The sequence below is a fragment of the Cyprinus carpio genome, chromosome A12, assembly GCF_018340385.1.
Source record: "Cyprinus carpio isolate SPL01 chromosome A12, ASM1834038v1, whole genome shotgun sequence".
NCBI lineage: Eukaryota > Metazoa > Chordata > Actinopteri > Cypriniformes > Cyprinidae > Cyprinus > Cyprinus carpio.
In genome coordinates, this window is record NC_056583.1 from 4,350,691 (window position 1) to 4,367,851 (window position 17,161).

General features: G+C 37.7%; 1 protein-coding gene across 4 annotated transcripts; it reads right to left on the bottom strand.

Moving 5' to 3' along the window:
- Positions 1-392: 392 nt before the first annotated feature.
- Positions 393-13,873, bottom strand: LOC109099466 (APOBEC1 complementation factor-like). 4 transcript variants are annotated; one of them, XM_042767205.1, is made up of 12 exons: positions 13,743-13,873; positions 10,489-10,632; positions 10,008-10,142; positions 9,645-9,775; positions 9,312-9,550; positions 8,904-9,068; positions 8,612-8,709; positions 8,255-8,534; positions 7,341-7,534; positions 7,103-7,239; positions 3,559-3,701; positions 393-1,924 (listed from the first exon to the last, which is right to left on the bottom strand). In XM_042767205.1, exons 2-12 carry the CDS (start codon positions 10,585-10,587, stop codon positions 1,785-1,787), a joined length of 1,761 nt encoding a protein of 586 aa, XP_042623139.1. In that variant the 5' UTR covers positions 10,588-10,632; positions 13,743-13,873; the 3' UTR covers positions 393-1,784. The 4 variants fall into 4 exon arrangements, with proteins under 4 accessions (XP_042623139.1, XP_042623138.1, XP_042623141.1 ...); XM_042767204.1 differs by having other exon boundaries at positions 7,341-7,558; XM_042767206.1 differs by having other exon boundaries at positions 1,787-1,924; positions 3,550-3,701; positions 7,341-7,558.
- Positions 13,874-17,161: the final 3,288 nt, after the last annotated feature.

Below are 17,161 nucleotides of genomic sequence, written 5' to 3' on the forward strand. Positions count from 1 at the left end.
GTGCAGTGTGTCTCGGGCTTAAGACACACACACACACACAAATCTGTGTAAACATCGGTACAGTGAACACAAGGTGGAAAGATTAGAACACTAGGGGATGATCAAGTTTTATTGGACAGGTAAAGGAATTAATTATGTAGAAAATCACTAGAATCATTGCAATTTACATGAAACTCAGAGAGATGTTTATGAAGCGCTGTACACAGTAGTACACAGCAATTGTGGTATCGATACTTAAAAGTACACAAAGAACAGCGATGCTAATGCTAGCTCAAGAGCTACTGAATGTATCACCTGTACTTATACTTGTAGCTTATCGAAAATGTTTTAGGGTTTCATTATAATTTAAAATGAGTCACAAATGCAAAACAAAAAAGAAGTCAAGAGACATGTCAAGAAGTGAATTTGATTTATTGATAGTTAGTTGATTTGCTAGAATTATATTTTCATAACTCTATTTGTAGCACTATGAAGATCTCAGCTTATTTTTATTTTTTGTCCTGATGATGCCGTTCAATTATCCCTCCAGTTCTGATGCCGATCACTTAGATAATAAATTATTTCAAACACACCATGATCGAATAACAAAGTTCATACAGAGTTGGAATTCAGGTATAAAAATAAGTTCTAAGTGCTACACAAACTTTAATACTGTCACCTTTAAGGCATCTTAATATTTAACAAAAATGTGTCCATGTGTATTTAAACAATTGCTCTTACATCGCCCACTTAGAAAACCTATGAAGTCGGAAAATATTAGTCGCAAGCCTGTAAATATCTTATAAAGTATAGCAAAACTACTTATCAATGAACCAGATACAAAGTGTCAACCGTATCTAAAATGATCATAAAACATGCAGATACATACAAAAGCGTATGAACGGGTTTCATCTGTTAAAACTCTCTGTACTTAGGTGTTAATGTAAATACTGAAAGAAAAACAACACAAAAACAAACCACTTTAAATACAGTACCAAAGCTTATAAAGGTAATTTGGTGCGTCCGAAATCGCATACTGTCTGAGTAGCTATACATCTGAATTTACTTTACGACCTTTAAAAAAGGTGTTCCATATGAAATCCGGAAGTACAAAATCCACCATGTTGCTGCTGTCACAAGACCTACCAGTGTCTGTTGCGTCACTTCACTTCCATTCATAAATTCTCTCCTGTGGTCTCATCAGATAGTAAAGTGTCCATCATATGCGCACTTCAGAATAACGCCGGAAGTAGTAGTTTTTCACATACTATATAGTAGGGAAGTATGCCATTTCGGACGCAGCGAATGTCTGGATAAAAGTCTGTTTCATGTAGCACAATGGGATATTACTATGTGCTTCGAAATTACATTCAGTTGTAATAATGAATTGTTAAAGGCAGTCGTTTAAAGGCAACAGGCAGCATTGAACAAGGGTCCAGCCTAAATGTCTCTAATTTAGATATTTAAAAATAAAAATAAAATCCAAATTCAAATCTGATGGGGTCACCATTCTGGATGACCACAATTTATGACACAAGTTTTGTTTAAATCAAGGAAATTGAAGCTTTGACAAATGTTTGGAAACATTTGGGATTGAGATGTTGGCAGCCTTCAGGCGTCCCTCTTCCTGAGTTAAGTCAAAAGATGACTCATATTCCTCAATATTGCAAAAATCCTCAAAAACACTTCGGAAGAAACACAGTTATCATAACTCTAAACAAACACAACAATCACTACTGAACCTAGAAACACAACAGAATGGAACAGATTAACATTAACATTACAGAGACTGTTAGTTAAAGGTTTTAAAACACTCCATATGCATCTCCACGGGTTGCCACAGCAAAGGCAGGGTAACCCTCGTAGGTTGCATAGGCAGTCAGGTCCTGGCCCAGAGAAACAGCCTGTTTCAGCTGGGTAGCAGTGGTGCTGGCAATCGTATAACCTGTGAAACCAAAAGGAAAAGACTCAGGGTAAAATAACTGTTAAAATCTTTTCTTTTCTTTTTTTAGTTTGCTTAACCTTAGAAGACACATATGTGGGTATCAGATGACAAGACCACTTTATCTAAAAGAACATTTCTAAATAAATGAAAATGGATGGGCAATTTTTAATCCATGTAAAGAGTTTAGGCTTAAATAAACAGAGTATCTGTATTTCTATAAATATCAGGGTTTCTGCATGTCTTAAAAAGGTCTTAATTTGCCTTTATACAAATTAAGGAAAAAATAAATAAATAAAAAATAGCAGAATATCTCACATTTATAAAGTCATGGCACTAGATGTTGCATTTCAATGCAAAAAATTATATATATATATATAATATATATATATATATATATATATATATATATATATATATATATAGCAATACAAATCTTTAAAACAAGATACATTCTATTAAGCTGCAAATCGTGTTGTTTTCTAACCTTCTTTCCCTTTGAATTAAGATGCTACGGTGCCCAGAGGTGACATGTTCGATTCACTTAGTTTTGTCATAGCCACGACATAATAACTTGTGGGAATGTGATAATATGTTGTGGCCACAAGATATTAATTCATGGGAACATCATATTAACTATGATATTATGTCGTGGCCATGAGATTATTTTGTTGAAGTAACAATATCATTATGTCGTGGCCTCGAAATGCTATGTTGAGGGAACAACATTTTTCTCGTGCCCACGAGTTTAATGTGTTAACAAACCTGCATGACCATAGCAACCCGGGATTATCAAAAATTGATAAAACAATTTTATTAACATTAATAATAATAATTATTATTACATTAATTTATTAGAGCTATATCTTTAGATTTATTGTTATATATGCTTATTTCCCCTTTCAATTTGTGTATCGCTTTACCTAGTTAACGTTTTGTATAATTATGCTAGTATTTACGAGAAAAATATGTTGTTCCGTCAACATAAGAAGTCATGGATGTCATTACCTCGACAAAATTATTTCATGGCCACGACATAATTTCACGTTCCCATGAGATAATATGATGTTCCCACAAATTAATAATTTGTGGCCATGACATATTATCATGTTCCCACAACAAAACTAAGCGAACCGACCATGTCACCTCCTGGACATCGTAAGATGATTTTCTGAGCCCATAAGCAGATGTTTGTTCTAGTTTTAATCATAAACTTTTTAATGTAATTTTACTTATTTATTTTTTTTATTAAGGAGATCTATTGGAAGTTGTATTTTCAAACTTTAAAGCATTGCTAATACAAGACATTTACATTTAGAAACCATATAGACATATTTTAATTCAATGTATTCCTTAATGTTCTTTATCTGGTATTAAACATTTACCTTCATAAAACCTGCAGAAACCCTGATTTTTTTGTATTATTTATAATATAATAAAATTCAATAATATAATGATAATATATTTTTTATTATAATTTAAATATTTCTAATGTTGCTAACAATTCTTTGTCACAGTCATGCATTAATTAATAGAATAAAATGTTAGTTCTAGTATGTAGTTCGAGTAAATATACTCCACAATGACAGAATTAAAAGCAAAGTAAATTAAGTAGTAGTCTTACAGACCTCACATACCTGGAAATGCAGCAGCGACGGCCGCAGCAGCGGAAGCGTCAGCGCCCTCTGTCTGAACACCAAGGATCTGCAGCGTGTGTTCGGCTGCATGCAGCTTCGCCTCATCCACTGATGCGCAGAGCTTTGCGGGGGTGAACGGATGTCTGATTGGGCACACAGAGAACATCAGTGGTGGTAACAACAACAACAACAACAACAAAAATCATTGCTACGTGTACTGCGTTAAGCTAACTGAGGCTTGTTGCACTTGCATATCATTGCTCTCTTGCTGATTTTGATTGCTTCCATTGTCCTCATTTGTAAGTCGCTTTGGATAAAAGCGTCTGCTAAGTGACTAAATGTACATGTAATATAATATAAATGTAAAATATGGTGTTGAGAAATGTATAGATTTCTAAAAATAGATTCATTTAAGTATATATATATCTATAGATGAGGAGGTGATTTAGGTTTCTGTTCACAGAAGCTGGGAAGTGCTGTGTGTCTATTATGTATTGCTATACATGTATCTTACTGAAGAGTGTATGGCTGCCTCCCAAAACATTGGGAGCTGATTTGATGTCTAATGTCTTCACAGACATCATGCTAACTGAAAAATAACCTCTGAAAATAACTGATTTGAGCTGTGACTCGGTTATTCTTGTGCAATGGACTCTATGCATGCCGACTGTCTATGTATTTCTTTGAACTTCTGGAATATTATTCTTACACCGTGTCTACACCGGACACGAGTGGCGTGGTAGCAAAGTGGTTCTAATAGCCTCATACTGTATTTCTAACTGCCTAACTGCGGATCACAACTACTGTACGTATAAGGCTATATATATTACTACTTATTATACAGGTTCTTCTCAAAAAATTAGCATATTGTGAAAAAGTTCATCCATAATGTAATGATAAAAATTAAACTTTCATATATTTTAGATTCATTGCACACCAACTGAAATATTTCAGGTCTTTTATTGTTTTAATACTGATGATTTTGGCATACAGCTCATGAAAACCCAAAATTCCTACCTCAAAAAATTAGCATATTTCATCCGACCAATAAAAGAAAAGTGTTTTTAATACAAAAAAAGTCAACCTTCAAATAATTATGTTCCGTTATGCACTCAATACTTGGTCGGGAATCCTTTTGCAGAAATGACTGCTTCAGTGCGGCGTGGCATGGAGGCAATCAGCCTGTGGCACTGCTGAGGTGTTATGGAGGCCCAGGATGCTTCGATAGCGGCCTTAAGCTCATCCAGAGTGTTGGGTCTTGCGTCTCTCAACTTTCTCTTCACAATATCCCACAGATTCTCTATGGGGTTCAGGTCAGGAGAGTTGGCAGGCCAATTGAGCACAGTAATACCATGGTCAGTAAACCATTTACCAGTGGTTTTGGCACTGTGAGCAGGTGCCAGGTCGTGCTGAAAAACGAAATCTTCATCTCCATAAAGCTTTTCAGCAGATGGAAGCATGAAGTGATCCAAAATCTCCTGATAGCTAGCTGCATTGACCCTGCCCTTGATAAAACACAGTGGACCAACACCAGCAGCTGACATAGCACCCCAGACCATCACTGACTGTGGGTACTTGACACTGGACTTCAGGCATTTTGGCATTTCCTTCTCCCCAGTCTTCCTCCAGACTCTGGCACCTTGATTTCTGAATGACATGCAAAAAATTTGCTTTCATCCGAAAAAAGTACTTTGGACCACTGAGCAACAGTCCAGTGCTGCTTCTCTGTAGCCCAGGTCAGGCGCTTCTGCCGCTGTTTCTGGTTCAAAAGCACACGCCTGTGCACGGTGGCTCTGGATGTTTCTACTCCAGACTCAGTCCACTGCTTCCGCAGGTCCCCCAAGGTCTGGAATCGGTCCTTCTCCACAATCTTCCTCAGGGTCCGGTCACCTCTTCTCGTTGTGCAGCGTTTTTTTGCCACACTTTTTCCTTCCCACAGACTTCCCACTGAGGTGCCTTGATACAGCACTCTGGGAACAGCCTATTCGTTCAGAAATTTCTTTCTGTGTCTTACCCTCTCGCTTGAGGGTGTCAATGATGGCCTTCTGGACAGCAGTCAGGTCGGCAGTCTTACCCATGATTGCGGTTTTGAGTAATGAACAGGGCTGGGAGTTTTTAAAAGCCTCAGGAATCTTTTGCAGGTGTTTAGAGTTAATTAGTTGATTCAGATGATTAGGTTAATAGCTCGCTTAGAGAACCTTTTCATGATATGCTAATTTTTTGAGATAGGAATTTTGGGTTTTCATGAGCTGTATGCCAAAATCATCAGTATTAACAACAATAAAAGACCTGAAATATTTCAGTTGGTGTGCAATGAATCTAAAATATATGAAAGTTTAATTTTTATCATTACATTATGGAAAATAATGAACTTTTTCACAATATGCTAATTTTTTGAGAAGGACCTGTATATTATCAACTATTGCAACAACATCAAACTCAGCTCCTTGAGCACCACAGTCATACAATTTTTACCCTCCTCCAGCACACATACCTATAGTTTTCAAATAAGCCTTAAGGATTTGATTAGCTGGATCGTGTGCGTTTAATTAAGGTTGAAGCTAAACTCTGTTAAATCTCCAAGAACTGAGTTTGACACCCCAGAACTTTTTAATAAATTTTATTTTTAAATAAATTTTATATTCTAGTGTATTGTATTAAAACATAACATGTTAGTGATAAATTCCAGAAGTTCTAAATAAAAGTAGATGGAAGCTTTTAAATGTACAGTAAATGTAGACCACTCGTGGCGTGCAAGAAGTTAAGATCTACAGAGAATGGTCAAAGCAATGTAAATGCATATAAAACAGGGGTTCTCAACTCTGGCCCTCTTTCCTGCAGACTTTAGCTCCAACCCTGATCAAACTCGCCTGCCAATAACTTTCTAGTAATCCTGAAAACCTTGATTAGCTTGTTCAGGTGTGTTTAATTAAGGTTGGAGCTAAACACTCCAGGAAAGTGGACCTTGAGGGCCAGATTTGAGAACCCCTGATATAAAATGTCTAGGCTGTGTCCAAAAGCTTAAGCTACTGACTTGATGCCTCGCTGCTCCATCAGGCCAATAAACTGATATTTGTGCTGTGATGCCTAAGGATATAAACTGATCTTCTGTTTAAAAAAAAATCTCCATCCACATGAAAACACAAATGCATGCTATGATGCACTGTCAAGAGCATGCCAAGCCAACAGGTGGTGATATAATCTCAAATGTTAAAGCCATGTTGACCAATCAGTAGCCTGAAAAAGTTTCCAGTGGGTGGAGATAACAACGCTGGCTTCGACGTCACAAGCCAAAAACGCCAGTTTTGCTGTCTACACGATAACACTGCAACCGGAGTTTTTGAAAATCTTCACCCAGGCAGACGTTTTCAAAAATGTTCGGTTTCAGTGACCTAGCGATGCGTTTGCATGTGGACGAACTGCCAAAACGTGTAGAAAAAGCTGCGGTTTTAAAAATAACTGCGTTCGTGTGGACAGGGCCTTAATGTAAGTGTTCTTGCTTTGTGATGATGTGAGTGTGGTTGAGGTAATGATTGTAGCATACATATTTGGATATTGTGTAGCCAGAGCTGGGATGGTGACTTTGTAAAGGAACAATTGCCTCTGATCTGGTCCAATAGCAGAGTGAAGCTGGTAAACAGGTTGCCCCCAGTTATTCTTTTGGCAAATATCCTCCAAGATCTGCAAAAACAAGCAAACTCGTCCTTGGAAAAAATGTTCCTTTGAAAAATTCCTCCTTTTAAAATCCACAAGTGATCTTGTCAGTGAGGGTATGAGTGTACCTGTGGGGCGTGTTTGATGCCTTGGGGTTTCAGAGTGACTGGGTTCATGGGCGTGAGCTCCATGCCAGGAAGAAGGTCATAGAGTTTGTCGTCGTGGTGTTTGTCTGTCTTGAGTTGGTACGTGGCACAGCCACGACCCACGCCTGCATAGGCGAGGTACCCTCGCCCACCCAAACCACGTACGCCCGCTGCCCCTACAGGTACATTCATGTAAATTTCTAGGAATGCAAGAAAGCATTAAGTCGAATCAAATCACCAGAAATCACCCGGGTTTCAATCAAGATTTAGATAAACTGATCATCATATAGATATATTCCAAGCCAGTACATTACAGATGCTGCATCTCTGATTCTTGTTGGATCATTTCTTTTATAAATGTGATAGACTTGATTTTTGGACCCCATTCATTTAGAACAATATATTATTGTCATTGGACTGTAATATGCAGGCATGGATAACAAATTCAAATGCTAAATAGGATAGAACAATATAGTAAAATACATTGTTTATGGTCACATGCAAATAAAGATGCAAATATTATGCAGTTGAACTGCTACAATGAACAGATAACGAAAGATCTTTACATAACTGTAATTTGCGCTGTCTCTTTAAAGTCAACATGAAAATAAAATGTACTCAATTTACTTCCTGATCTTATTGTACACCATTGTGCACCATGTCACATTATGAATGTAAGATATAATTTGAAAAGCATTTCATGTTGATTTTATTAATTGTAGACTGTATTGATTTTGTTACTTAGATATGAAGTGTATTTTTTGGTCAGAGTGATTTTATATATTCATTAAGAACTACTGATTTTTTAGCAGATTCTTCACAAGCTTGATTAACAGTTACAGAATGATATTTCGTTTAATCATGTCTGGAACAGATTTCTACAAGTGATTACCCACCTCTCACAGAGGGGGAGCGCACCAGCCCCCTGGTACTTATGTGCCCTTTGGTACTGGGAAAGCGGAACTGATTAGGGATGGCTGCGTATGCATGGGGGGCATAGAATATTGGTGCTCCTAGGTAGGCTGCTGAGGGGTCGTACATCTGGCCTACGGTGTAAGCATAGTCTCCTTGGAGCAGAGTACCGCCACGACCCCCCGTGCCTCGGGTGTACCGAACATAGCTGTCCTTATCCACAGGCTTGGCTAGTGTGACCTCAATGGGAGAACCATCAATGACCTGGAGGGAAGTCAGAGTTTTTTATACGGCTTTATTTCCTTAAGATTCAAGTGAGTTTCTGTTAGGTTGTGTCTTGCCTTTCCATTCAGTGCGTTCATAGCATTGATGGCATCCTCTCTTTGAGAGAAATGAACAAAAGCGTAATCTCTGATCTTCTTCACCCTTTCAACAGCACCTGTAGATTAGCAAACACTGTAAATATTTAAATGAAATCCTTTAAAACTTTTCTTCAGAGATCAGACTTAGGAACAAGATATTTATTTGGTGCTTGTTTTCTAAGTGCACATGTGCCTGGGAGATAGAAAAGGTAAAAAGAGTTCCACTGAAGGATTGAGCTGAGCCATATCCAGATACTTTTTTTTAGCTCACCAGGTTTGATGCTGTTGAACTCTTTCTCTATAGTTTCCTCTGTGGTGGGCAATGTCAGATTACGAACATAGAGGATCTTCACCGTGGCCATGGTGTCCTCATCTACCTCTACTTCAGGTTCAGCCCAGTCGACTGCAATAGGATGACCCCACAGCTGAATTCTCCCTGGAAAGAGATGTCAGTGGCTAGTCTTTTATCTCTCACTCATCTTCTTTGGGCAGTGAACTAAATATCTTTAGACTCAACATGAGCTCAGCCTGAGGGAAATCAATAAAATCCTGCCCTTCTCTGGAAACTGATGATTACTTTGAAAAATTTGAAACAGAAGTGAGAGTGGTTTTTGGACAAGATAATTGGTATAATATCTAATGTGATGTAGCTTAAATTATTTGATGTATTGGGTGTCACCTGGCAGCAGTTTCCTTCTGGCCATGGCAGCAGCTCTATGGCTCTCATACTCGACAAACGCAAAACCTCGATTCTTGGTCTTGTCAGCAGCACTTGGATAAACGATGACATCCATGACACCATCCGTCACCTTCTTCATCTCTGCCAGGATCTCTTCTCTCTTTTTGGTCTTTGGAATGCCGCCCACAAATAGACGACAGTTGTCTACACTTGCACAAACACCAAGAAGTCTTCCATTCCTGTGTGAAGATGTGTGAGAATTTTTCATCTGTTTTTTTTTTTTTTTTTGGTTATGCTTTGTCTGCAAGATATCCAGTTTCAACAATGACTCACCGGATTTCATGATTGTTCAGCTGTTTCATGGCATTCTTAGCTTCTTGTTTTGTGGAGAAGGTAACAAACGCATAGCCCCGATTGTTGCCATTGAAGTCCATCATCATCCGTACTTCGTAAATTTTGCCGAACTGCGGAGACAGGTACACCAAACTATAATATCTACGGAAGCCTGTTTATACCTCAGAGTAAAAAATAGTGTTATATAAATTAACATTATGGAAAATCAAAGCAAATAAATGTGTAATTGCAAGATATAGTCACAATTACCTTATGCAATTATTTATTTATTTTATGATTTTGGTTAAAGTCATTTTAAATTTATTTATTTAAATAAAAGCTGTTGACCAGTTTTCCCCTTACTTTTTCACAGAGCGGCACCAATTCATCCTCAAAGAGGTCTCGAGGAAGCTTTCCCACAAAAATCTCACTGCCTCTCTCTGGAGGTGGGCCTTCCCAGCCCGGAGGTGGACCACCATATCTCCTCTGGCCATTTTCCTGAGGAGAAACCAACTGTGATGACTCTATTATATGTTACAAGTTAATGTGCACACTGAGATGTCGGCAAAGTAAAACCATGAATGATTATGCTACTGTATGTATACAGTATGCTGCTGTTTTTGTTCACAGATGGAAAGGAAGGAGGTTTTCCATTTTCACCACATGATGGTGCCACTATACTACATACTAAAATCTGCATAAGACAACCACACAGATATCTCCAGTGGTGAAAACCAGCTGCACCGAATTTCAGTCTCAAGTAAGAGTCCAATTAACAAGTGTTTCTATCCCGTAATCCCACAGTGGCACCTGTCCTGTTACCCGAGGCTCTGGTAACTCCTACCTGGTGTATGTGATATCCTGTGCGCTGGATCAGAGCACGCAGCGCAGTCTCTTTCTGCATACCAGTCAGTCCATCCCCGCATTTTTGATTGGTTTCCATTGTGAGTGATTATCAGCAATAAATCAGCAAAATTAGGTGTGCTCACTGAAATTAAATCAAAGTTCAAACACACATAAATGACAAGCATACTCCTGAACATGATAAGAAGCCAGTACATGTTTCTCACGGACAGGTTCAAAGGTAAGAGATTCATATGCCCTAACCATGCTCTTTTAAACAGCACTAATCCATTAGAAAATAGCCATTTTATTTATTTATACATAAGAGAAAACTTTATCACAAAGATCTGATCCTAGTGGAGGAGAAACATGATTATTTGGTCTTAATGTAAGCATCTGTCATCTTAATTTAATCAGTGTCTCTGATCAAAGTCTGTTTGAAGTGCTTGAAGAAAGCGTGTGGTATATATTGGCTTTTTATCTGCTAGACAGCATTGGCAAGAAAAGTGGGGGGGGGGGCATTTTTCTCACCTCCAGGTCAAGGACCTCAGTGTAATAATTAACTGAAGAGAGCAAATCAAAAAAGCAGACAATCATTGAGTCACATATGCTTCAATAGGAGGATATCTGTGTCCTGCCCTTATTTCACAATTTGTTTCAGCCTGTTTCCCTCAATCAGAATTTAGAAAATATAAAAGTATAATTTTATTATTTCATCAGAAGGTTGCTATAAGGCGACTATAAATAGCTCAGAGGTCAGGAGACTAAAGGGATAGTTCACACACACACACACACACACACACACACACACACACACACAGATTCTGTCATCATATACTAATACTCAAGTTTTTCAAAATGTAAAACTTTTTTTTTCTCTTCTGTGGAACACAAAATACGTGTATAACTGTTTTTGTCCGTACTGTGAAAGCTTGGTCCAAAACAACTTTCACTGCATAGACAATTTAAAAAATGTATATATATATTATCCTCTTTTAGAATACAAAATAATAAAATAAATAAAATGACTAGACAATAGAACTAAGAAATTAATACGAATAGCTCTGATATATATATATATATATATATATATATATATATATATATATATATATATATATATTTTTTTTTTTTTTTTTTTTTTTTTTTTTTATTTGTTGATAAGTTCACAAAATCTGACTTTTGATCGCAGACTTTGCCGACTGAGCAACTCTGAGGACATTGTTGAGATCAGCTCAGAGACTACTATGCCTGTTTCTGATGATAAAAATTGTGCAAGCAGGAGACTGAAGCAAAAGTGTCCATTTATCTTGATCTCATGTTAAGAAGATCTCTCTTGTGAGATGAGAGTGATATCAATCATGATTGAATCACATGGGCATGGGTCTTTAAAAACATCAGTGGAGTGTTTATTTGTCTTTGTCAGCATCATTTGATCAAAGAGATATGCTGAAGACAACAAAGGAGTGTGAGTACAAAATGGGGTCAAAGGTGACAAGACTGCCAGTCATTTTTAAAAACATCTACATGCAATCATGACAACAGTGATGAGACCATGATCATTTTCTCTCTACAAGCGTCTCAAAAAAGTGGGGAAAAAAGACAAACAAAAAATTACCAAACTTTAACTTTAATTAAAATTAAAACTACAATATATCAATGTTATAATTAAATTAATTTTTTTTCATTTAGCAGATGCTTTTATCCAAAGCGACATACAAATGAGGACAATAGAAGCAAACAAAACCAACAAAAGCGCAATAATATGTTAGTGCTGTGACAAGTCTCAGTTACCCTAAAGCAGCACACATAGCATTATAATGATATATATATATTTTATATTTTTTGCATGTACAGTATAAGGTCAGGATTTGAATCCAAGAAACATTTTACACATAAAAATAACCACTTAGTTGTTAAAATATACTTTTTTCAAGTCTTATCTTGCTTAGTCCATTGAGTGAGGGAGGACTGCCTTTGGCATCCCCTTAAAAATAGGTGCATGATTCCCCTGGAAATGTCTGTGTGCTCTTTTCAATTTTATCTTGTTTGCTTTTCGTTAATTTTACAATGCAATGCATCTCACCTGCAATGACAGTACTAATGTGTTCGTATCTGCAAATTCAATAGCCTGTGCAAAGCACAGAGAGTTTATTTTGACTGAAATTACTTTTCACAGATGACTCATTGAGTGAGATGTTATTACCGCACGCTTTTGCAGTTGACAAATGTGTCCTTTTATTCAATACATACAGTACATGAGACCAAGAAATCTTTACTAAGGGTCATAAATGATGATTTTCTTGAAGCTCAAATGCCAGGGATTTAAAAGAGATGGCCAAACATTATGAATCCATTAAAGAGAGCGTTTTAAGGCAGAAGTGAAAGGACTCCATTAGTCTGCAGTCCATCCACTGCTCTCTTCTGGATAGCCTGGTTACCGTTTGCATAAACATGATAACTAGACGTGTGCTTATCGGACATGGATCTCTGGCTGCTTTTCAGCCTATGTTGACTGAAGCTAAATACACATGTTCTGAAGGCCATTGTGCTGGACTGAAACTGCAACACAAGTGCAGGGAATATAATATTTGTGATTGCACTTCAGTTGCATGTTACATTTTGCTGCCTGCCTCTGTATTTAAGCTTTTAAGACCATAAATCAGAAATTATATCATATGCACGGTACCCACCCCAATCAAACATGTACACACTGTTGGTACTGTTAAAAACCATCTGTGAGGTTCAGTGTGGCGTGTTTAATAAATACTGTATGATGGAGAAGCCATATGTTGAAACATTTCAGTAACAGCAGTGATAAGCTTTGGGTTTGTGTTATAGGTGACCTCCTTACAATTATAATTAAACTCACATGTGCATGTATGTATGTTGAAATATTACAGCTCGTTTCTGCATTGTAAACACTGATGAAGAATCACAAAAGAGTTTGTGCTGTTGAATCTTAAAATCGAAATACCTTTGCTATAAATAAGCTGAAATAATTAGTCAAATTAATGTGTATAATTCATTGATGACCCCTTGTGTATATCTTACCTAGACAGCGTCCTCAATCATAGTGGAATAGTTTTAATGGAAACTGGTTAATTGCGTTGCACAATTAAAAGCATTAAATACAAGCAACAGAGCTGTACAAAAGAGCACAGTGTTTTTTTAAACACTGCCACTACCTTTATCTTGCCACTACCTGACAAGGCTCCTTATGTCCCATAATTTGGTATTAAAGAAGCAACTTACCTGAGCAATTTCAGAGATCACCACCCAGAAGACTCAGACCCTCATTCTGCTGAATTTGGTAACGTGTCACTGGGGCGACTCTGTAATCACATCATATCAAACTCCAAAGGTTCACTGTCCTGGGGCTGCTTTACAAGCCGGCATGGTTAAACATTAACCAGCTCTATCTCTGCCTCTCGCTGTAGGCCAGCCCTTTGACCAGGAAAAGTGATCATGGTTCATCTGCAGCAGGGAGCAAGCCTCCTGAACCATGGATCACGCTGCAGAAGACTTGTATTGCCCCCTTTTTTTTAATCTCAAATATGAATTAGCTTGTTTTCAGCCAAATACAGATACAGGCAAATGCACAAATAAACTTAAAAATAAAACATTTGCTTGAATTCAAGAGGTCTGAGATGGAATTATAAAAATGGGCTCCAGCAGTTCGGACATGTTTTGGGTCCCCCTCATCACAAGGTCCAGGACAACATTTTATGCTGCCCTTACTGACGACAGTCCTGACGTTTTTTATTTGAAAGGAGACATTCAATAATTAAATGCATCATAGGTTGCCATCATCACTTTTATAATGTTACAAAAGATTTCCTTTTAAATTAAGTTCTTTTGAACTTCCTATTCATCAAAGTATGAAGCAGCATGTGACACTGAAGTTGTTGAAAATTCACTCTTAAAAAAAGATTCTTTATTGACATTGATTGTTTCAAAAATAACTTTCAATGTCCATGGAACATTTCTATTTCTGTATTTGTGATAAAATAAATGCAGCCTTCGTGCGCATAAGGAAATTTCATCTTCCAAATCTAACTGATCCCCAAACTTTTCTTACACAGAATAAATGTAAATTTAACACTGAGAATATATAGCTGCCTTTATATTTTAGGAACAAAACCATTACAAGTGATCACCATTGAGCCTCAAAGAGTCTGAAAACTGATGTATACATCATAACAAGTCTGAAAAAAAAGACCAAATGCCATGTTTTTCTGTTTTGAACTCCTAGATCCCCCTTCCACAAATCTTGCCCTGGAGGTCCAATGCGCTGCAGAGTTTAGCTCCAACCCTGATCAAAGTCACCTGCCTGTGATTTTCTAATGATCCCAAAGACATTGATTGTCATTGATTAGCATGCTCAGGTTTGTTTGATTAGGGTTAGAGCTAAACTCTGCAGGAAAGTGGATCTCGAGGTCCAGATTCGAGGATCCCTGTCCTAGATTGTTCTTACTTTCCACTCAACACCAAGTATTGACAAAGTAAACATGCTACTGCTGATGTCTTGTTGTCATGGCCCAGTGTTTGCTGTCTCCTGACTTGTTTGTTTGACTTTGATATGGGCAAGTGGTCCCATGGTCCCTGTGCTCTCAAGACAAATTCTGTTGTGCTCTATGTGCTACATAGGATCTACTGACCTGAATTTCACGTGAATACAGCATTAACTGACATCCAACAGTGAAGTTCACTAAGTGTGAACTGAAGCCCAAAAGCTTTTATATTTCATAAACATAATTGTTTATAGATACAATTTTAATGAGTCACGATTCAGATTTAGCAAGCAAACTGGCAAGGCGAGTGAAATTGCGCCCCCTTGTGAAAAAAAAATAACCTACTCTCTGAAGAAAATAGGGCGGATGAGGGCTTTATTTTTGATTATATCAGATTCAACCAATCAGAGTGGCAAACGGTGATTCATTCAGTGATTCACACAACTCTTTGCCTCTTTAAATGCTAATGTTGCTGTTGAAAGACATGTTGTCTAAGACATATTGAAAACTATTCCACAAATAATAACAAAAAGGATATATGCAGCACAGCAAAAAGCCTAAGAGCTATTGAGTCTTAAAAGGCTTCGTTTACAGAATGCTATTGATTTCTTTTTGGTCCATGTGCAAATTGGGCTTTCTTTACTCAAGCTCTGTCAGTAGCCACCTACAATCACAGTCACACACACACACACACACACACACACTCAATATCACACCGTAAGGCTTTACACAACTGCATTTCACTGAAGTGTGTATTTTTCTTCGTATTGTGTTATTTAACTTTTTTTTCTGAATTAAACAGACAGCGCTTATGGATTCCAGTGGGAGTGTCCAGTGTGTCTTGGATCATTAGCAGTGTTCTTTTCTATGGCTTGTGCTCCTCTGGATGACCTGCTCTGACACTTTATACACTGGGAGGAGAAAATTAATTTGTGTCGATGCAGTTACAAAATATGCTTTTCTTTTTCTAAACAAAATCATTCAAGATTTTAAATATGCACTTCATGAGCTGCATATATTTTGTTGTTATTCAACCAAGTCTTTGCCTTTTTCACACAGAACAACCTCCTCGACAGCAACCAGTCTGGTTTCAGAAGTGGACATTCAACCGAGACTGTCTTGCTCTAAGACTAGCAAGAGCGGATTCCAGATCTTCAGTACTTATCTTGCTGGATCTGTTCGCTGCTTTTGACACAGTTAACCACCAGAAACTCCTGTCAACCCTATTGGCAAAAGGCATCTCAGGAACCACACTCCAGTGGTTTGAGTATTACCTCTCAGATAGGTCCTTCAAGGTATCTTGGAGAGGTGAGGTGTCCAAGTCGCAACATCTAACTACTGGGGTGCCTCAGGGCTCATTTCTTGGACCACTTATCTTCTCTGTCTACATGGCATCACTAGGTTCTGTCATTCAGATACATGGCTTTTCATATCACTGCTATGCTGATGACACTCAACTCTACCTCTCATTCCATCCTGATGATCCGATGATAGCTGCTTGCATCTCAGCATGTCTAACAGACATTTCTTGCTGGATGAAGGACCTTCACCTTCAACTCAACCTTGCCAAGACAGAACTGCTTGTGGTTCCATCAAACCCATCTTTTCATCACAATTTCAACATCCAGTTAGGCACATCAAACATAACTCCTTCTAAAACAGCCAGAGATCTTGGAGATTTTATAGATGATCAGCTAACTTTCTCAGACCACATTGTTAAAACTGCTCGGTCCTGCAGATTTGCTTTATTCAACATCAGGAAGATCAGGCCCTTTTTTCGGAACATGCTTCACAACTCTTTGTTCAAGCTCGTGTTCTGTCCAGGCTGGACTATTGCAATGTTCTCTTGGCAGGTCTTCCAGCCAGTTCTATCAAACCTTTATAATTAATCCAGAATGCGGCAGCAAGATACATTTTTAATGAGCCGAAAAGAATGCACGTCACACCTCTGTTTATCAGTTTGCATGGGCTACAAATAGCTTCTCGTATTAAAATTCTAGGCAGTAATGTTTGCCAACAAAAACACCACTGACTTTACACCCCTTTACCTAAATTAATTACTTAAGACTTATGTGCCCTCCAGAAGCTTGGGTTATGCAACTGAACATTGCTTTATTGTGCCATCCCGGGGAGACACAGAATCACTTTCACTGGCTTTTA